Genomic DNA, 22,140 nt, shown 5'->3' with positions numbered 1-22,140 from the left:
AATTTTTACTACCTTTTCTTATAAATTAACTTCACATAAGTCTAGTTCTGATCCCTCATCAAGGATGGGACAAATCACTTTATTCTCTCTCCTCCCACAGGATCTTACCAAGTTTGCCCCTAAAAGCCAAAGATCAGCATATAGCTAACTGATGCTGAAGGTTTCTATTTCCTCTTCCCTCCCCAGGTCAATGGGATGCCATCCACCAAAATCAGAAACCCCCAGAAGAAACTACTGCATTAATCAGAACAGGAACCCCAGAGACGAGATCCATGAGAAGACTATGTGTTATACAACTTTTCCTACCCAGTTTAGTACATCACCTGTTTCGATCAACAATACATCACAAAAGGCCACTCCCAAGATCCTTGTGTAAATCTGAGTCAGTATAGAGTAGGAATCAGGGTGAAGGTGGAAACTAAGACCCTAGGCTTCTCTAAGTTCTATTCAAGTGGGGGGCTGAGTGGTAACCAGTTCTTCCATTGATCCTCCCCATCCCCACCAGAATCCCAAGACTATTCCCAGTGACCCCATGAAAAGCCAGCCTTGTCCTGAGGGATTCAAAATCCAGATATGACTCTAAACGTATCCTTTCAGTCTAGAAAGACTGAAAGATTGTTGCTCCTATGGGCATATGGTACAGTAATAACACCTTATGCCCCACAGTCCTCCTCCCCCTGCAGTTTACCACCTTTTGTGCCAAGGGTGGGCAATATACCTCCCCACCGCTTCCCACCTTCTACAGGGAGCTAAAGTGCTTTGCCCAAGGTCCCTTGACTGGCCACATCAGAACTGAACCTCTGACTCATTCGTCTTACTCTAACGTCCAATGTTCTTTCCATCCAAGCAGTGTGTTTCAGTTTCCTAACTGCCAAAGCAAGTACCATACAATGGATTGCCTTATACAATGGGGATTTATTGGCTCACAGTTTTGAGGCTAGGAGAAGTCCAAAATCAAGGTGTCATCAAGGCAAGACTTTCTCGCAGAAGACTGGTGTTCTGGGGCTGGCTGCCAGCCATCCTTGGTCCTTAGCTTTTCTGTCATGTGGCAATGCACATGATGGCCTCTCCTGGCGTCTCCTTTCTCTTCCAGATTCTGTTGACTTTCAGCTTCTGTCTGCTGCCTCTTGCATTCTCTTTCTTTGTGACCTTTCCTGCAAGGCCTTCAATAATAGGATTAAGACCCATCCTGAGTCAGTTGGGCCACACCTAACTGAAATAGCCTCATCAAGAGGTCCTATTTACAATGGTTTCACACCCACAGGAATGGGTTAAATCTAAGAATAATGATTTTTCTGGGGTACATAGCTCTAAGCCACCACACAGGGCTTCCAAAATGTCTGTCATTCTTCCACTATTGTCATGATACTGATCCTTATTTACCATTTTCCCTATTAATGTGTTTATTGGTATAAACTCTTAAATACAATTTATTTAGCAAAGAATATTTTTATCACTATCATAAATGGAAAGCTAGAATCACTTGTCATACCAGAAAATGACCATTAAAACAGCTACAATGAAAATAAAACTGTGTTACCAAATCCTGGTTATATTTCCCTTCCCTGCCTGTCCCAGTTTGCTAATGCTGCCAGAATGCAAAACACCAGAAATGGATTGGCTTTTATAAAGGGGGTTTATTTGATTCCACAATTACAGACTTAAGGCCATAAAATGTCCAAGGTAAGGCATCTACAACAGGGCACCTTCACTGAAGGATGGCCAATGGTGTCTGGAAAACCTCTGTTAGCTGGGAAGGCACATGGCTGGCGTCCACTTGCTCCCAAATTGTGTTTCAAAATGGCGCTGTTCAGAATGTTGCTCTTGGGGTGTTTTATCCTCTCTTAGCTGCAGTTCCTCTTCAAAATGTCACTTTTAGTTGCTCTCAGGTTCTTCTGTCTGTGAACTCCTTTATACTCCAGTGATCCAATTAACACCCACCCTGAATGGGTGGGGTAACTCCTCCATGGAAATTATCCAGTCAAACATTTCTCACAGTTGATTGAGTCACATCTCCAAGGAAACACTCAATGAAAGGATTCCAATCTAATCAACACTAATACATCTGTCCCCACAAGATTGCATCGAAGAACGTGGAGTTTTGGGGGACATACTACATCCAAACTGGCACACTGCCCAAAGCTCAGAGCCTGAGGCTCCCTTTCCCTTTGGTAAAAAAGGAGATTAACAACCTGTCAAACTAGGAATGAAGTGAAACTTTCTCCTTGATGCAATAAAAATTGAACAGGAGTTGAAAAGGGAATAATTTTCTTACTTCTGACTCAATATTATTTAAAGCAATGTCCACACGCCTCCTAAAATATTCTCAAATACAATAGTGATGCTTGTCTCCCACTTTGGAAAAATTGCACCATATCATACTGAGTGCCTGGTTTTTAAGTCCATTGAAAATAGAGAGCTGAAACCAGAACATGAGATTCCATTTGGATAGAGGAAAATGACCTTAGGTTTCTACAAGTATATTTCTCCTCAAGAGATATAAAGGAATTTAAAAAAATTTTAGTCGAATAAGTGAAAGCAGGGCATCTGCTGTCCTAGAGATCATTAAGATGTGGAAAGGAGTGGAATGCACTCTTCAGAGAGAGGAGACCTTGGAGGTAATTTAATGCTGAATCTCTTCCTCAGCATTGCACAAATACGTATACACAATCAAATGTGCAGACACACACACAGTCTTATGCCCCGTTCCCCACAAGTGGCCATCTGTCCTCTGCTTGAATGTACTCAGCCATGGCCTCAGCTGAGACAGCCCCTTCTATTGCAGACCTTGTCCTGACACTGAAGCGAATGGCTTATTCTTAGACCGCACTGTGCAGATTGTCACCCCACAAAACTTCACCCATTTCCCTGGGCAGTTCTGTCCATGAGGGACTCCAGCCTGGGGGTTAGGGAAGGCAGGGCAGGGGCAGGGTGTGCTCCATTGCCTTGGAGTCTCCCTTTAGAGCTGTGTGGCCCCATAAAACTTTTTGCCATGATGGAAATCTTCTGTAGTCTTTACTCTCCAATAAAGGAGACTATTCAGCATTTGAGATGTGGCTAGTGCCGCTGAGGAACTGAATTGTTTATTTAATTTTAATTACACTCAAATAGCTACAGGTGGTTGGTGTATACTGTATCAAACAGCACAGCTCCAGAGTGTTGGATGATAAAAAGACCCCTTGAAGGATAGCTGCTGGAGCAATACATGTCCCAGATGGGACAAACAAACCCATGCATGTCCTCATCCTCCTGCCCTCTGCTCTGATTTGACCCATCATCATTACATCCCCTGACCTTCAAAAGAGGGAAACAATTTGGAGGGATGAGCCCATCCCCCATTTAGAATATCCTCTTCTTCATGCCTTTTTCCTAATATTCCTCCCTGTTCCCATATCCTGAGATTTCCCAGGAGAAGCCTAGAGCTTTCTCTGCAGGGGAGCAAAGTTGAGAAGATTTGGAACTTACTGTCAAGAAGAACCAAACAGACATGCCCTTAAATGTAAAAGCAGAATTTGAGAAATGACTTTTCCATTCTGTTTGCTGCTATGTAAAAAATACATATGCAATTATGGACTTATTGCAAATTTTCTTAAATGTGGTGATGAGATTGTGATTATGTAAGAGAAGGTCCTTATTGTTTGGAGATGCATGCTGAAGGACATAGGGGTGAGGCACCATGACGTAATAACAGTGTGGGTGTATGTGTATGTGTGCATATGTGTGGGCATATGAACATCCAAACACCAGGATAGATGATAGGTGATAGATAGATAGATAGATAGATAGATAGATAGATAGATAGATAGAGATGATAGAACAAACAATATGGCAAACTGTTCATAATTGTAGAATACAGGGGTGGCTGTATGGTGTTTACGGGAAAAACATGATGGACAACAGGAACTGCTAATTTAAAAAATGTTTTTATTACTGCTGAGAGGAGTCCTCTTCAGTCCAGTGTGAGAAGGGGCTGGGCATCACTTTTCCATCCCTCCAATCAGGCGATGCATAGGAGGGGCAGTGAGGCAGGGCCAGGCGAGGTCCACAGACGAGGGAGGCCCAGCACTGCTCCATGGGCCTGAACGCAGCATCATCAGGAGAAAGGAGCAAGGATGTGCTCAGGCAGGATGGCAGGGACAATGGCAGGACAGTAGTAGAGCCTAACTACCCATCTCCTTTCCTCTCTGGCCCTCTTCCCTCATTCCGGGCATTACAGCAGTGGACAGCTGGGCTGCAGCAGGGTCCGACAGGCACCAAGACAGGTGACAGGGGCAGGGAAGGAGGGGCAAGGATGGCAAAGCAGGACTGAATCCAAGAAACTCGGCTCTGGGGGGCAGGTAGCCTGCAGGGACAAGGAGAGAGTGAGCTTGGTCTTATTTTCTTGACCCCCAACACTTTACCCCTCAAAGTCATGGGAGGAGGGAGGGGCTGAGACATCAGTTCCCTGCCCTAGATACCTAGATATACACACTTGAATCCCAATCCACCCCCCTTCTTCTGCTATAGTTTTCAGTGGTACCATAGGCTCAGGGGGTATAGCCTCCCCAACTTTGTGGGCCATGAAAGTTGCTGTATCACGGTTCCTTCGATGACCCCAACTGGAGATCCAGACCCTCCTGTGGATCCAAGAGTCAATCAGCCCTCCCCACATCCTGCAGGATGGAGACCTGGCCCAGATTCTTACCCCAGCAGGACTTGAACCAGGCTTGGGGTGGTATGTCACTCAGACACCTGTCTGGTGCTGTCCCCCAGTATAGCTGATAGCAGGAAGGACCCAGGGGTTTCGGGGCAGGCAGGGCTGCTGTGGACACACTGCCAGGGGGCTGCTAATAAAAGCAAGAGGAGACTCTCAGCTGCCAGTGTTTCCTCTTGGTTAGAAGGCCGGGGGCCCTAGGGCTGCCCGCCACCCATCTGTATCCTGCACAACTGCAATAGGTGCCATTCACATGGTAGACTACGGGCATGGTGCTTTCTGGAAATGTGCACTGTGGGGCTCCTGGGGAATTGTGGAATCTAACTCAGGCCTTCACCAGGAATGGGGCTGGTGGTGAATCTTTCAGTCTTCCCAGCTCACAAACTTCCTCTCCTCTTGGGTACCTGTGCAGAGGCGATCCCTGGGGAAGCACTCGGTGCAGTCAGACCCTGGGAAGCACCTACAAGATGAGGGTGGATCCACTCAGAGGAGGGTGATGGAGAATCAGGGAGGTCAGATGCAGGGAGTTTCTAGGAAAGGAAGCAACTCCTGGCTGGGGTAGGAGGAGAGGAATGGGAAACCTCCAGGAATGGAAGAAGGATTAAAACCCAGGAATGGCAATTTGAGGACAATGCAGCCCTTAAGAGCAGAACCTGTGTGTGCCCAGTGTCTAGCACATGGGAGATGCCAAGTAAATGCTTGGTGGATGGATGGATGGATGGATGGATGGATGGATGGATGGATGGATGGATGATGGTGCACAGAAATCACCTGGCAGCTGCGTTTCCCACTTGAGCTTCTCTTGCCGTCGCCATTTGGCTCTTCGGTTGGAAAACCAGACCTGAGAGCGGGCAGGGACAACAGAGCCAGCAGTGCCCTCTGAGGCCTGGCCACCTGCTGCTCTCTTCATGTGCCCCTGGCCTAGGCTCAGAGCACAGACCCTTCCATGAACCTGACCTGACATCCTTCCACCCTGCTCTGGTGTTTGCTCTCTGTCCCCTTCCCCAACTCAAAGGCTTGGAGTGGGGAAGACAGAAGAGCGATCAGCAGAAGGGGGTCAAGGAGGGCCTCATCTCTGTTTTTTGCCCCAAACAAAATTTGTTCCCTCTTTCTTGTCTCTCTCTCCACCTCATGGGAAGCCAAAGCCCTGCCATGTTCAGACTCTTTCTGCAGGGCTCACGGCTTCCTCCTCATGGCTTGTGTGCACCATGTCCAGGAGGTCACTCACCCTCACTGTGTCCTCAGACAGACAGGTGGCAGCAGCCAGCTTTCCACGAGCCGCTGAATCGGGATACTGCCCACGCTGGAACTCTGCAGGGACCAGGGCTCACATGGTGAGGGCGGGGGGAGAGAAGCAAGGCATAGGTCTCCAGCTCAGGACCCCTCCCCACCTGCGACAACCCTAAACTATCCTCTTCCCCAAGGCAGGGCCACCCACAGCCTCCAGCTCTCAGTCTTTGCCCACACGCCCCAGGCCTCAGGGCCACTGTCTCTATGTCACCCTCAGGACCCTCCGACCCACTGTCTGCCCCAGCTCCAGCACCTTTCTCCAGGGCCTGGGCCTGGCTGGGGGAGAAGATAGTCCGATTCCGGTGGCCAGTCCCTGGGTGGGGACCCCGGGAAGTTGCAGAGCCACTATGGGGAGTAGAAGGAATTGGAGCCAAAACAGCTGCAAAGGAGGACAGGGGTGGTGGCGGTTTGTGATGATCATTCCTTCAGTCAGACAGGACCCCTGAGTCCCTGGGACAGGGAACAACAGAGGGGTAAAAGCAGAGCCTATCTGATGGGGCATTTACCGTTACGGGGTGGTGGCTGCAGGGACGTTTGGTGGGATGCATGCTCGGTGTCATAATGTGGGGAATGCTTATTGTTTTGGGGGGAACAGGAGCAGGGTTGGTCCAGGTTTGGGTGATTCCACAGAACCTGAAGGATGCTCTGAGAAGCTGTGCATGAGGCAGAGGGAGGTGTGAAAAGCCCAGTCCTGGCTCTTCCTCAGCAGGTTCTATGAACCTGGGGGTTAGAGGACCTGGTTTCTGTTCCAGGACCTGCCATCAACTGCCTGGAGACCTTGGGTAAGTCACTTCCCTTCTCTGAATCTCAATTTTCTTCTGCAAGGAGAGAATGAGTCCCTGCCTGGCCTTCCTTTTTGGGTTGCTATGAGGGTGATCCAAGAAAGAATGAGAAGGACTTTGAGAACTGCAAAATGCTGGAGATTTTAGCTCTGATTATCCCTTGGGGCAGCTCCAAAACCCACCTTGTGGCCCGAACTGTGCCCAGGGCAGTCTCTGGTCCTCCTGCAGTGCCCGCAGGACTCGGTTGATGGAGGAGATCTGGGAGTGTCAGGGTGTTGAGTGCGGAGACGGTGCACTTGCCCAGGCTGCATTCTAAGGGTATTTTCCCCATATCCTTCCCCCCTCCCCCATCCCCACCCACACATCATTCCCAAGTGCTGCCTCTTCTTTTCCCATGCTTTCTTCTCATCTCCTTTACCACCACTTTTCAGAAGAGAAACTTCTGGGTCAAAAGAGAGCCCAGGAGTCCTGATACCCAGCCTAGGATGCCCACATTGCCAAGTAAGAAAGACCCTTCTTCTCCCCAGACAGCCTATTTGCCAGCCCTGGGGTGGGCAGGGGAGGGCACTTACACTGGGAGTCTTGTCCTGAGAGCAAAGCCCTTCAGCACAAAGCTGGTGTTGGATTTCCCAGGCAAAGAGAGTGGGGCACTCCCCCTTCAGCTGGGCGATTCGAGCTACCACAGGGGGTGTAGCCAGACGTGGCTTGCTTCCCCCAATACCTTTGGGTTCCAAGACACCTGTGCGGTAGTAACGCCCCAGGATCTTGCTCACACAGCCATTAGATACCTGGGTCAGGTGAGAAGCAGAGGCAGGTAAGGCATTGTGAGTGTCTTGGGGCCAAAGGAGGATCCAAGACAAAGGATGACTTACATCTGGCCACAAAGTTGCGATTCCAGCCTCACCTTTAGATGCCCTTCCCAACCATCAAGAGGGTCTTTTAGGAAGTAGCCTAGGTCCCAAAGGCCCAAAGTCTGGAGCAGTCCAAGACTTCTGCTGCTTTTGCCCATCACCAGCACCCTACCTTAAGGCTCCGTGAGATGTCACAGGGCCGCATCCCACTGACCGCGAGCCGGATGATCTGCTGCCGGAGATTCAGGGGCAGGGGCCGACCATTCACAAAGAGGCCCCCCAGCTGATTCACACTGCTGATCCCTGGGCGTGAGAAGAAGGCATCCACACACCACCTTTCCCCACTTCCTCACCCACGTGCGGCATGGAGAGCTGCTCCTGGGAGGAAGGTTACTCAGGCCCCTCCAGCCTGGCCTCTCACAGTTCAGGAAGTCCCCCACCCACCCTGCTGGGATTCAGCTCCCCTCATGCTCCCAGGGTCCTCCAAACATGCCATTTTCCGGGGAGAGGGGGGTTGGCTTCAGAGTATATCTTTGTCCCTTGGCCATATGTGCTGATTCTTCTGATCCAAGGCATGAAGCAGGATGGAACAGGGAAGGAGTAACCAGAAAAACACTTCCCCCCAATCATTGGCCAAGGGCAGATGAAACCATGTCAATGAAGGCAAAGCCCTGAGATACTCCCCTCCTTCTACACTGCTGTCTGTTCCTCCCACTTCTCCCAGACTTCTTACCATCCAGCTGCATGCTCCAGGCTGGCCCACCTCACAGAAGGACGGGAAGCTAACTGGCAGGACTGGGAATAGGGGTTCCTCTGAAGAGCTCCTTTCCCAGCCTGGGGACTGGGCCTGCAATAATTGGGGGTTATTTGGGTGAAGTCTTTTACTTGGGATGTAGTGTTTTGTGACAGAAGACCAGGTTTCTAAAATTTGCCAGTAGGTTGCCTAAATAAAAAAATAGAATTCTCTTTATTTAAACCTTTATCTGATGCATTTAAACATGACGGTGGTGGTCCCCAAAGACTGGATCTTTGTGACTGTCCTAGATAAGGGGCTGGGAAGGTAACAGTTCCCATTTCCTATGCATCCATTACAAGAGGTCAGGGAGGTGGAAAGGGAAAGATACTTTCGAATGCCCAGGCTTTCCCTTTTCCAAATGGACAACTTTTGCCTCTGACCCCTCATAAGCCTTCTTCTCACCTCTGACTGGCACATTTGGGCCAAGGCTCCTGCCTCCTGGGTTCAGACCAAAACCAAAACTTAGGCTGTTCTTCTTGACCAGGGGAAGGCGTCAGTGATCAAAGATCAAGTTGCCCGGCCCAAGGCTTGGAGACCCTGCAGTCTCCAAGTTCAGAGGCCTGCCTGCACCCTCAGGCAGTTCTTAAGGTTAAGTATTCCAAATATCCAGCCAGAATGCTTCCTTCAGAGCACTTCAGGAGAGGGTTTTGCTCCTCTTTTTCATACTCCTCAGGAAGGTCTGGGGAAATATGGGGCTCAGCTCTATCCCCAAGCAATGGGTCTCTGGTCCCACACATGGAAAGTAAAGATAAACAAGGTGAAGCCAGTCCTGGCTTCTCCTGGAAGACACATCTCCCAGCAGCTTCTAACCTGCTGGGTTTTTTTTTTCAATTCCTGTTAACTCTGAAGATTTCTAGATGTCGGCATGAGTCTCCATTCTCAGAGACCAACTCTCTGGAATCACTCATTCATTCAACAAACATTCACTGAAGGCATGTTGAAAGGAGGGAATGAGAAGCAGGAGAAAGCTGTCTGCTGATTGGCACAGAAGCCATCAGGAACACAAGAGAGTCTCTGAGGAGCAAGGGACACGAGGCATGGGCTACCACGTCTTTCTTGCTTTCATCAGCAATTAACGGGAGTCCAAGGTGCCTCCTCTTATGCCTGGAACCCTGACAGGGTGGGAGATCACCCCAGGGAGCAGCTTATGTATAGAACTTTCCTTTAACAACCATGCCATCTTGGCTCAGTTAACTAATCTGCAGTCATTTACTGAAAAGGTATCAATCACAAGCACACTGCTGGTTGTTTGGGATGATAGGAGGAAGAAAAGGACCAGGGTCTTTGCTCTCCAAAGGATTGCAGTGCCGCCGTAACTGAGAGAGGAGACTAGCACAGGTGAGACAATAATGGACTCACAAAGACTACGGAATCCAGAGCCTAGTTTTAAAATTCAGTTGCTAAATTGGCTTTTACTCCCTCCTCTCAAGCAGGTACAGACACATTCCCCTTCAGTTCTCATCTTTCCAGAAAGTTGGGAAGGAAGTCAGAGGCTTTTTCAAAAAAGAAAACTGGGGCACAAACTGGGTCCCCATAAGTCAGGGGCCACCCAAAGAGTAAAAATCGGGGTGATTTAGAAGCTAGTTCTTCAGCAGAAGACAAAATTTCTGACTCCTAATCCTGGGCATCTCTTTCTCTTCAAGTTTGTGTAATTGCCACCTAAGCAATGGGGAGAAGAGAGTCAAGCTGGAAACAAGAAGAGCTATACCAGGATGGGGGAAAGGAACAGCAGGATATCAGCCAAACCCTGAATTCCCGAAAAGGACTCTGACCCCCTAAATGACCAGAGCTCAGAGCAGACTCTGGTTCTATATCCAAGCCCAAATCAATTCCCTGCCCTAACTCACAAACAGAAACCCCATTCTCAACAGCCACATGCACACTTCTAACAAGCATATTAACTTGTCTGGTTAAATAGTTTATGCTCACAAGATAGAAAAGAAGGATAGAGGATTGATGGGGCAGAAGACTGGGTAGCTGCAAGGACAGAGGAGGAGAGAAGTTGAACTTGGCCACACAAAGACATGGAGATGGCATGAGAGGCAGAGCAGACAATGAGCCTGCAGGGAGAACTACCTGCGTACTGGCAATGAGCTGGGAGCTTCAGCAGAAGGATTCAGTCCCTGATGCTGGAATCCCAAACCCTCCTGCAGCTTCCAGGGACAGTGGTCTGGTCCTGGTAACAGCCTCCACTCTCTGGTCCTGCTTCAGTCCTGCCAGGGGGTCCAGAGCTACAAAGAGCCTGTGCTCAGGTGCAGAGGACAGCCTTCTGGGAGCAGCCAGTGATGTCACAGGCCATGGGCAGGAGAGAGGAGGAGGGAGGTGTACATGGGGCTGACTGACACTGGCCTTGAGGCAGGGTAAACCACAGCCAATGACCCACTGTGTCCTTCCATGGGAAGTGCCCAATTACCACCCTCTGCAGCAGGAACAGAGCCACCCTTGTGAAGGCCCCCTGGACCCAGAGTTCACCTATAAGGGTACCAGTACTCCTGAAGGGAATGGGGGACATGGCAGATGGGGAATGGCAGAACATGTCTCCAAAGCTGTGAAGGCACAGAGAGCACAAAGTCTCCTTCCAGAACCGCAGACGCAGCTTCCTAGCCAGAACAAATGGCTGGGCTTTTGTATCAACTCCTGGGTCATGAATGTATTACTATAAAAGAGAAATAGATGTACAGACTGATCCCTAAATACTGACCAACTGAGCTCCTAAAACTCAGAGAGAACAAGGGTGCATGTATAAAGGTGTGTTACCTAGCACCAGTTCTCCCCAAAGAGTGTCCTCACCTATTCTTCAATTGGTTGCATTATTGGGGTGACACCAAGGATGAATCCTTGCCTGGTAACAGGGGGATCCTGGACTTTGTAGCACAGGCAACGGTGACAGGGGTAGGAATGAGTCTCTGGGGGTACTTTAGAGATGCATGTAGGGTATTTATGAAGAGCTGTGCTTTTACTTCTCTCATCTCTGGATGTTATAAAAAATCAATTAATGTAGTACACCACATTAATAGAATGAAGAGAAAAAACCTACATGATCATCTCAATCGACGCAGAAAAGGCATTTGACAAAAAAATCCCACATCCTTTCTTGATGGGTTATCATGCTCAGTTCCACCAGGGATTTGGTGCTTTTGCAGCTGCTCGTTAATGACACTCCTGTTCTCACAAAGGACACCACATGTTATCTGGGTCACTGGTGGGGTGGTGTTGGGAGAACCAGGAGTTGAGTAGGTGGTTTCTGCAGGGTGGGATGCTAGAAGAGAAACATAGCCACAGCATGTGGTAGCTTTGTTGCTGCCACCATCCTGGATGGATTTCTTGTGGGTGTAAAGGAGCTGACATAGAAAGCCCTCTGGGTCCATCCCATACCTAGGATTCCGTGGAACCCTCACAGCAGTCAGGCTGAAATTAAGCAGGGTGTGGGGTAGGAAGACTAGATCCTGGCAGAGGGGAGAAGAATGGATTTCACTGGTAATGCTTTGGCTCTTTTGGGGGGGGGGGGTGTTTTCCATTCAGCTTGGTCCTAGGGTGGGGGTCTCTTCTTCTCAAAGCAAGGCCAAACGTATCAAAGAAGTGGGTTTTTCCACTTTGCCCCCACATATACTCCCCTGCTCTTCCAGCCTCGTTCAGCATCCTCAGGCTGGTTCAGAGCCCTGGGGGACAGGGGAGGCTGCAGCAGCTGGTTTCAGCACCATGGGCAGGACACCTCACCCTTCAGTGCCTGTAGAGACCGTTCAACCACCGGGCAGCTGGACACTTTTGGTCACATTGCTCAGTCATGCTTGATGAGAGGAGGTCCTGAAGAAGGAATGTGGTCCACTGGGAGCCTTGCTCTTAGTCTCCCTTTCTTGCTCCATCCCTTCCCCTGGATTTGCCCCTGGATCTGGGGGCACAAATCTCCATGCCCTGAACTGCTGTTCCCATAGCCAGCTGCATGAGGGTGGGGATAGGGGCGTCAGGGGAGAAGGTGCAAGCCCTGGCAGATGGTGGTGGCAGCGATTTCCCCCATAAACCACCCCCTCCCCCCTCCTTTACAACGGGCTCTCGGGTCTGAACAAACAGAGGCTTTCGACCTAGAGGTGATGGGGGGAGGGAAAAGGGGGGAAGGGCCCTGGCAGGGGGGCCTAGCGATCCCAAAGGCTCAGCCACTCAGCCCTCTGCCCAGCGCGCCACACTGTTTGAGGAGCAAATATCTGCCTTCACTGTCTGATTCTTTCAACGGCCCCCACCGAGTTCGGGGCTAATTGTCCCTCATTAACTGGGCCCAGGCCCCAGGTTGCCGCCAGCCCCCGCCATCTGCTCACAATTATACATTAACTCAGAGGTCTTGCCACCCGCCAGCCAGTCTGTGCGCCCCTTTCTGGGGCTGGCCATTGCCATTCCAGCCTGTCTTTCGCCCTGACGTAGGGCCCTAGTCGCTGGCTTCTTCTGCCCCTGGGTGCCCCTGGTACAAAGCCCCGAAGCTGTAGGAAAAGGTCTGTCGTCAGGAGAGGCGAAGGGAGTTCCCTCGCTCTCCCCTCGGTGCCAGAAGGCAGTCCAAATCCGTGCGTAAAGCTGGAGAGGGCTGGGCGCGGCCAGCGCTGAGACTCGGCTGGATTTGGGCTGATGCTTCCGGCTCTTGGCACCTGTTGGGGGAGGTGACACCAGTTCCAGGCTGTTTCGACCCCTCCATAAGGCGTCTTTTAGAGGTCTGTGGGGTTTTGTCCTCATCTTCTCTCTCTATGGAGCCCCATCTCCTGACAGCCTTTAGCTTTCCAATGCGCATCTCCGCGCCAGTCTCCAACATCGCTTTCCAGCAGCGCGCGCTGCGGGTTTAAGTTCATAGCGGTTCCCTTGCTCCGAAGGAGGGCGATTCTTCAAGTTCCCTGGATATCCCTGAGCGTGGGACTCCCATCCTAAAGTGGCAGACCTCCCACCTTTATGCACTCCCCCTACTCCCCGCCCAGACCCTGCTCAAGCACCAAAATTCTCTCCACCTGCAAATCCCTGCAGTTTTCTACTCGGGTTCTAGAAGGCTGGTCACCCAGTTCCCTCCCTCTGAACACAGCATAGAGGGTGTGAAGACCACATCCTCCCAACCATGGCTCTGAACGGGGGCGGGAGAGGGGCGCAGAAAAAGCCTTCCTTTATTCCTTTTCTTCATCATGAGTTTCTCACCTCTGAACTCAACCCTGCCCTTTGTTTCTCCCAGATCTAGGGTGAGGCTGGTTGCTAGTGAGTCTGCACTCCCCTAGACAACTCCCAGCAGACATGGAAAGTTCAGGCAGCTGGATCCAACGACCTAAGGAAGCTGGATAAGGAAACCTGTGGGGATGTGAAGGGCAGGATGTGAAGAGTCCAGCTCAGGGTGGCCACGTGCTACTCCATAAGCCGCTGTGGAGAGTGCCTACCCGGGTCCACATGCACACCAGCCTCACCAGTGTGGGGAAAGTGCTGCCTCCTGGCTGGGTTCCCCCATATCCACAGAGGTAACAGAAAATGTGAAATTCAGTCTGCTCCCTGGGAGCTACCAGCTCTGCTTTCCTCATAGCTGCCCCTCTACACTTTGTATGGGGTGGGGATCTGGGGAGGCAGATAGCCAGTTTTCTTCAAGAGAAAAATTTTTAGAGCAGATCTAGACTTACAGAGAAATTACAAAGATAGTATAGAGTTCTTATATATCCTACACCCAGTTTTCCTTATTATTAACATCTTACATTAGTATGGGACATTTGTTACAATAAGGAACCAATGTTGATACATTACAGTTAACTAAAGTTGATGCTTTATTCAGATTCCCTCAGTTTTCCCTTAATGTCCTTTTTCTATTCCAGGATCCCATCCAGGATACCACTTTACATTTAGTTGTCATGCCTCCTTAGGCTCTTCTTGGTTGTGACAGTTTCTTAGACTTTTCTTGGTCTTGATGACCTTGAAAGCTTTGAGGAGAACTGGTCAGGAACTTTGTGGAATATTCTTCAGTTGGAATTTGTCTGATGTTTCTTCTCATTATTAGACTGGGATTATGGGTTCAGGAGAGAAAGACCACAGAAGTAAACTGCCATTTCCATCACATTATATCAAGGGTACAGGGTACACATGATCAACATGACTTGCCACTGTCGATGGTGGCCTGGACCACCTGGCTGAGGTAGTGTTTGTCAGTGACTGTAAAATCACTCTTTTTTTCTCCTCCTTTCCATAATGTGTTCTTCTGAGAGAAGTCATCATGAACAGCCCACACTTAAGGAGTAGGGAGTTATGTTCCATCTACTTGAAAGTGGACTATCTACATAAATTATTGGGAATATCTTCTGCATGGGATATTTGTCTTTTCCCACATTTATTTATTCAAACATTTATTTCAGTATGGACTTCTGAACATTTATTTTATACTTTGGGTTGTAATCCCATAGAGCACTTTATATTGTTACTCTAATCATTTCAGCTTTGCCATTTGGGAGCTCTTTCAGTTGACTTCTGTGTCTTTGGCATACACCCATCACTGTGGGTTGTTTTGTTGTTGTTGTTTGTGTACCTCATTACTTTCTGGCACTACAAAATGCTCCAGGCTCATCTGGGATATATTCTGCCCCAGTCCTAAAATCAGCCATTTCTCTAAGGAGTCCTGTTCCTTTGATTGAAGAATGGTATTAGAAACCAAGATCTGGGCAAGAGGGGTGCTTGCTGCTACCGGGGTGCTGTTGCTTCTAGGTCCTTTCAGTTAACAGAGCAAGGAAATATATGTGTGTAGACTAACCAGTGTATATACACATATCCATAAATATTTCTATATGAAACCATCTGTATCTGTATTCAGTTAAACATGAGTTCATGCTGATGTCTCCAACTCTACTCCATTAACACTTGGATTTTTCTAACCTCCTCCCCTTGCTTATCTGTAAACTCCCACTCCAACAGTGAACAACTCAATTCCTAATCATCTATCATCCATTTACTTAATTGTTCAATTCGAATATACATGTATAGGAATATCAGAATTGTTAACATGTATCCCATGGGAAACAAGCTTATCAACTAGAGTGTAATGCTTATGTACAATTTCTTTTATGTTTAGTCTCACAGGCACCACTTATAGCCAAAGTCATTTAAATTAGCATTTCCCTCCACCCCCACACTCTCAGTGAGGTTGTTTCATACAACCTCCTATATGATTTTTTAAAATCATTTAAAATTTTTTTTAATTTGCATACTGTAATATTTAATCTCTGTACTTTAAAGTTCTACAGGTCTTGACGAAAATACATAGTGTCATGTATCCACAACTGTAATATCAGACAGAATAGTTTCACTGCCCTAGAGAATCCGTGGTGTTCCACCTATTTGACTGTCCTCCCTCCCCCCAAAAATCTGGTACCGCTGATTTTTTAACCTTTGCTTATAGTTTTGCCTTTTCCAGGAATGTCATATACTTGGAATCATACAGTATGTAGCCTTTTCAGACTGTTTTCTTTCACTTAGCGATATGCATTTAAGATTCATCCATGTCTCTTCATGACTTGATAGTTAATTTCTTATTATTGGTGAATAACATTCTATAATATGTACTTACCACAGTTTGTCCATTCACCTATTGAGAGACATCTTGGTTGCTTTCAGTTTGGGGTAATTATGAATAAAGCAGGTTTTTGTATGGACATAAGTTTTCAAATCATTTGGGCAAATACAGGGAGCACAATTGCTGGATCTTATGGTAAGACTATATTTAGCTTTCTAAGAAGCTATCAAACTGCCTTCCAAAGTGGCTGTACCATTTTGCATTCCCACCAGCAATGAATGAGAGTTTCTGTTGCTCTAAATCTTCATCAGCAATTGGTTTTATTAGTTTTTCAGATTTTGGCTACACTAGTAGGTGTGTAGTAGTGTTTTGTTGTTGCTTTAATTTGCAATTCCCTAATGACAAATGATGTTAAACATCTTTTCATATGCTTATTTGCCATGTGTATATCTTCTTTAGTGAGGTGTCAATTAAAATCTTTTGCTCATTTTTAAAATTGAGTTGTTTGTTTTCTTATTGTTGAGTTTTAAGAGTTCTTTGTTTATTTTTAATACAAGGCCTTTATCACTTTATCATATATGTGTTTTTCAAATATTTTCCCCAGTCTCTGACTTGTCTTTTGATTCTGCTATTAGTGTATTTTTCAGGGCAGAAATTTTTTATTTTAATAAATTTCAATGTATCAATTTTTCTTTCATGGATCATGCTTTTGGTGTTGAGCTGAAAACTTATTTCCAAGGTCACCTAGACATTTTCTTCTATACTTTCTTCAAGAAGTTTTATAGTTTTGCCTTTTACATTTATCTGTTTTGAGTAAATTTTTGTGAAAGATGTAAGGTCTGTGCCTAGGTTCTTTCTTTTTTTTTCGGCACATGATGTCCAATTGTTCCAGCACCAATTGTTGAAAAGACTATGCTGTCTCCAATGAGTTATCTTTGCTCTTTTGTCAAAATCAGTTGATTATATTTTTATGGGTCTATTTCTGTGCTCTCTATTCTGTCTATTCTGTTGCATTGATCTAGGTGACCTTGGAAATAAGTTTTTAGATCAACACCAAAAGCATGATCCATGAAAAAAAACTGATAAAGCACATTCTGTATAAGTGTTTTCTGTTATTGTTGTTGTTATTACCACATCAATATTCCTTCATCAATATCATGCTGTCTTGACTATTGCAACTTTATAATAAGTCTTAAAATCAAAGTAGTGTGAGCTCTCCAACTTTGTTCTTCTTCAGTATTTTGTTTACTATTCTATGTCTTTTGTCTGTCCATATAAACTTTAAAATCAGTTAGTTGATATCTATAAAACAGTTTTCTGGAATTTTGATTGGGGTTGCATTGAATCCATAGATCAGGTTGAGAAGAATTGACCTCTGAACAATATCGAGTCTTCCAATCCATTTACATAAACTCTCTATCCATTTATTTAGATTTTCTTTGACTTCTTTCATCGGAATTTTTCCTTATGTAGATCCTGTGCACATTTTGTTATATTTATTCCTAAGTATTTCATTTCTTGGTGCTATTGCAAATCCCAGATTCTAATCAGTCATTGCTAGTATAAAGGAAAACAACTGACTTTTACATATTAACCTTGCATACAGCGACCTTGCTACACTTGCTTATTAGTTTTTGTTTTGTTTTGTTGATTCTTTAATATTTTCTCCACAAAAAAATCATATCATCTATGAACAAAGTGGTTTTATTTCTTCCTTCCCAATCTATATATCTTTTCTTTCCTTTTCTTGTCTTATTCCACTAGCTAGGACTTGCAGTACAATGTTGAATAGGAATGGTGAGAAAGGACATCATTGCCTTGTTCTAGATCTTAGGGATGAAGGCATCAGTTTATCACCCTTAAGTATAATAATAGCTGTGGGGTTTTTGTAGATGTTCTTTATCAAGCTGAGGAAGTCCTCCTCTATTCCTAGTTTGCTGAGCATTTTTATCATGAATGGGTGTCATTTTGTTAAATACTTTTTCTGCATCAATTGATATGATCATATGATTTTTCTTCTTTAGCCTGTTGATGTGGTAGATTACTTTGATTGATTTGTGGATGTTGAACCATCCTTGCATGAATGGAATAAATCTTGGTATGTAATTCTTTTTATACATTGCTGGATTGTTGCTAATATTTTGTTGAGGATTTTTCTATCTAAGTTCATGAGAGGTTGGTCTATAGTTTTCCTTTCTTATAATGTCTATTTCTCTTGGTATTAGGTTAATGTTAGTCTAATAAAATAAGTCAGGAAGTGTTTCTTCAGACAGTCAGTTTTGAGGGTGAGGGCCGGGTTTATCATGCAGATGTGACTCAGAATGAGAGACACACAAAGCTTATCTCTTGTAATACCATTCAGAACAGAATGACACAGTGATTAACAGTAGGAGCTACCAAACCTCAGTTCCTGTCCGTGTTCTTTTATGCCATTTGCACGATCTTGGACCAGTAAACTGTTAATTCAACAAATAATTATTGTACCTACTAAGTGCCAGGCACTGGGACTGCAGTAGTGAATTAAGAAAACAGAAATCCCTGCTCTCTTGGAGCTTGCATTCATTTTTGTTTTTAAGCTTACAGTTTTAACTCTTTGTGCCTCAGTTTTCCACATATATAAAATAAGAATGATAATGATAGTACCTACATCATAGGATTGTTGTATTACTTAAGTTAATGTATGTAAAGCACATTCCATATAAGTGTTTCCTATTATTGTTGTTGTTATTACTACTATTGTGTATCAATAGTATTATTATCTATTAACTGAGCTTACTAGTTCCAGTCTGGAAGATTCCCAGCCATACCCTCCCTGTCCTCACTTTGCACTCCTTTCATTTCTGTCTCAGCTTCTTCAGTTGGCTCTCTTGATCTCTAGGCTCATTAAGCCTATTATATGAAATTTTCTCTCTCACCTTGAGTCACCTTGCTTGGGAGGTAGTTAGGTAGCTATCTTTCTATTGCCTTTGAAATATACCAAAACTTTTGCATTTTTGAAAGGGAAGAGAATGAGGATCATAAGTCACCAATGATCCAAAGTCTTTGCCTGTATGCTTTCTGAAGCAACCTTCAGAAACTACTGGAGTCTTGGCCTGGCCTAAGTTAGAGACTGGGGACTGTAGTAGTTAGGGTTCTCTAGGGAAACAGAACCAACAGAAGATGTCTGTAAATATGAGATTTTATAAAAGTGTCTCATGCAACTGTGGGGATACATGAGTCCAAATTCCATAAGGCAGGAGAGGCTGACTGGCTGAAGCAGAAATGAAAGTTCTCTCTCTTCTCCCTTAAAAGTCTTCAACTGATTAGATTAAATCCAGCTGATTGAATTCTCTCATTGAGGAAGACACACCTTTGTTGATGTAATCAGCCACAGATGCAGTCAATTGACTGATGATTTTATAAACCAGCCTTCTGGCTTATAAACCAGCCACAAATATCCCTGCAGTAGCGATTAGGCCAGTGCTTGCCCGACCAGATACCTGGACACCATCACCTGGCCAATTTGACACATAAACCTAACCATCACAAGGACTGTATTAATTTGCTATAGCAATCACTGAAAATAAGTCTGTGACGGGACCCACATAGGAAAGCTCAGTGCTCCACCTTGGGTAACTTTCCAACACCAAGCAAGATGCAAGGAAAATGGAGAGGATTCCCTTCCTAAGCTCTTCACCTATACTGTGCCCACAAGGGCCCCCAAACCAACACTTTCTCAGCCCAACAGGAGTCACTATACAATCCAGAGAACAAGCTTTGTAAAAACCAGTAATTACAAACAAAGTTTCATTACTGTCTTTGGCTTGGCAACACTGAACACAATAACCAGACTTTGAATGACCCATTCTCAGTAACCACTCAGCTGACATCATCTTCACAACTAATCCTCAGGTCACCTGATTCCTTTGTGATGGTACTTAGGTCCATCTCTTGGACTAGATCCAAAGTGTTCTTTTTCTCTGAAATCTCCACTACCTGGAATCGGTGTTTTTAGCCTTCTCTGGACTGCTTCACATTTCTTTTCTTTTCTTTTCTTTTTTCTGGAAAACCTAACACAGGATACTTTAGAGAAACCTCTGTTTACTCTGATTCTCCTTTCTTCTCTTGCTCTCCAGCATTTAGACCTTTCATGGCAACCTTAACTTTCTCTACCCACCATTCTGGTTTCTCGTCAGTCTCCTCAAACTTTGAGGTTTTTTTCTTAGTTTTCTTTATACTTCTCTTTAATTTTCAGAGTTAATGTATAATTGTTCCAACCAAACAATGTTTGGAGAGAAATTTCACTGGATGGGTTTGGGCTTAGCCACTTGGAAGTCTGACAGATTAAGGGGGTCCCCACTGTGTCTGCACCTAGGTTACAACCCTGCAACCTACCCAGCGTTCTGCATTTTGAAGAAGACATGGTGTATGGCAGTCATTGTCAGCTACTCAGGCTCCCTTCATTTCTACATAGCCCCAGAAAGCCTGAGCAGTGTGATGAGAAGGGAAGTCAGCAACGGGGCAAAAGACAGAAAGGGCATGCAGACAAGGGACAGATATGCCAGCAGTGAGTGCTTTGGGGGGCCAGTTCCCCTTCCAACACCATATCACCAACATTCTGACCCACCTTCCCTTCCTCCCCACCCCCCAAACCCCTCTACCTCAGTCATGTGTCAGATATGCCAGCAGTGAGTGCTTTAGGGGGCCAGTTCCCCTTCCAACACCATATCACCAACATCCTGACCCACCTTCCCTTCCTCCCCAACCCCCCAAACCCCTCCACCTCAGTCATGTGTCTGACTTTCTTCATGGACAGAATTGAAAACTGCAGGCCCTGGAACCCAACAGAGTAAAATCCTTAGGGTATTATTGGCACTGTCAGAGGAAGCTGGGGATCTGAGAATGGAGTTCTTCATGCATGAGTCCACTTCCCGCCTCTTATCACCCTGGTCTCAATAAAAAATGAAAGCTGATTCTGGAGCCGTAGCTGGAGCCCTGGTCAAGAATGAGGACATCAGTCTATGGAGAAAGATGAAGGGTAAAAGCAAAGTAAGTCTGTGAAGCTGCCAGACTATGAAACAAGAGCAGATTCCTTTATAGTTCAGAGTTCACATATGTTTTAGTTTACTAAAGCTGATGAAATGCAATGCACCAGAAATGGATTGGCTTTACAAAGGGGGTTTATTAACTTACAAGCTTACAGTTCTGAGTATATGGAAATGTGCAAATCAAGGCATCAACAGAAGATGCTTCCTTTCTGAAGACTTACTACTGGTGATCTGGCTCCTCCATCAGGTGGCAAGGCACAGGGCGACGTCTGCTGGTCTCTCCCTTCTCTTCTGGGCTTCCTTGGTTTCAGCTTCTGGCTGCTCCATCGGTGATTTTCTTTCTGAGCCTCTGCGTATTCTCTTTGCTTCTGTGTCTTTGTCTTCTGTGTGAGTTTCATTCTCTTATAAAGGACTCCAGTAAGAGGATTAAAATCTACTTGGGGAAAGCCTCAATTGAAACAACCTAATCAAAAGGTCCCATCCACAATATGTCTACATCCACAGGAAAAGATTAGCTTTAAGAACATGATCTTCTGGAGTACATACAGCTTCAAACCATCACAACATGTCTTGAGTATTGGGAGTGCCTCAGATGAGAGAGAAGACAAGGTGAGAGAAGATTCACCGGTCAGCCCACAGAGATACTAAGCAAACCAAATAGGAAAACGGTAGCTTGCCTCTCTCTCCCAGGTGCTAGGATTTCTCTGCACTGGAGAGGAGACACACACCACCACCCACCCACCCACCCACCCCCACCCCCGAATTCTGGTCTGGTTGGAAAGGCAAAGAGGTAGAAGCAAAACAGAGGAATTAAGATGCAAAAGTGAGTCCTGTCTCCTAGCTTCTAAACTCTTCCTTTCCCAATCCATGCCCATCTTTCAGAAGGCTTTTAAGCTGCAATCTTAAAAATTCATGGAGTAGGAGAAAAAAGGGGGAAAGTTGTAAGTAATATGGGAGGGGCATGAGAAAAAGAAGACATGGGAACTCCATTCTGTCAACTGCCTGGCTGCTTCTGTCCTGCCCTAGGAAGAGATAGTGGGAGGATACAGTTGGAGAGCCTAGAAAAGCTGTGGGTTAAGCCAAACTCTGCCACTTATTTTCTGTGGAACCTGTTTTCTAGTGAATAAACTAATCCTATTTTACCTTTTTCTTTTTGTCTTAAGAAATGATTCCATTGTTTCATTAGCACCTTTCCCG

At 46.0% G+C, this 22,140-nt stretch overlaps 1 protein-coding gene across 1 annotated transcript; it reads right to left on the bottom strand.

Moving 5' to 3' along the window:
- Positions 1-4,631: 4,631 nt before the first annotated feature.
- Positions 4,632-13,241, bottom strand: PAX4 (paired box 4). The gene is made up of 10 exons (XM_037837749.1): positions 13,160-13,241; positions 12,822-13,043; positions 7,789-7,919; positions 7,338-7,553; positions 6,948-7,023; positions 6,237-6,362; positions 5,922-6,004; positions 5,465-5,534; positions 5,098-5,114; positions 4,632-4,823 (listed from the first exon to the last, which is right to left on the bottom strand). The coding sequence occupies exons 1-10, from the start codon at positions 13,239-13,241 to the stop codon at positions 4,632-4,634; spliced, it is 1,215 nt and encodes a 404-aa protein (XP_037693677.1).
- Positions 13,242-22,140: the final 8,899 nt, after the last annotated feature.

Source organism: Choloepus didactylus, chromosome 5, assembly GCF_015220235.1.
Source record: "Choloepus didactylus isolate mChoDid1 chromosome 5, mChoDid1.pri, whole genome shotgun sequence".
In the NCBI taxonomy this organism is placed as follows: domain Eukaryota; kingdom Metazoa; phylum Chordata; class Mammalia; order Pilosa; family Megalonychidae; genus Choloepus; species Choloepus didactylus.
The sequence above is the reverse complement of the archived record's forward strand: the minus strand, read 5'-3'. Positions and strand labels throughout refer to the sequence as shown.

Coding starts and splice junctions, on each gene's coding strand:
- PAX4 (XM_037837749.1), bottom strand. CDS start 13,241: ATGAACTTAAACCCGCAGCGCGCGCTGCTGGAAAGCGATGTTGGAGAC. Junction 7,554..7,788: donor ACATCTCACGGAGCCTTAAG/GTAGGGTGCTGG, acceptor CACCTGACCCAG/GTATCTAATGGCTGTGTGAG. Junction 6,363..6,947: donor GGCACAGTTCGGGCCACAAG/GTGGGTTTTGGA, acceptor CCTCCTTTGCAG/CTGTTTTGGCTCCAATTCCT.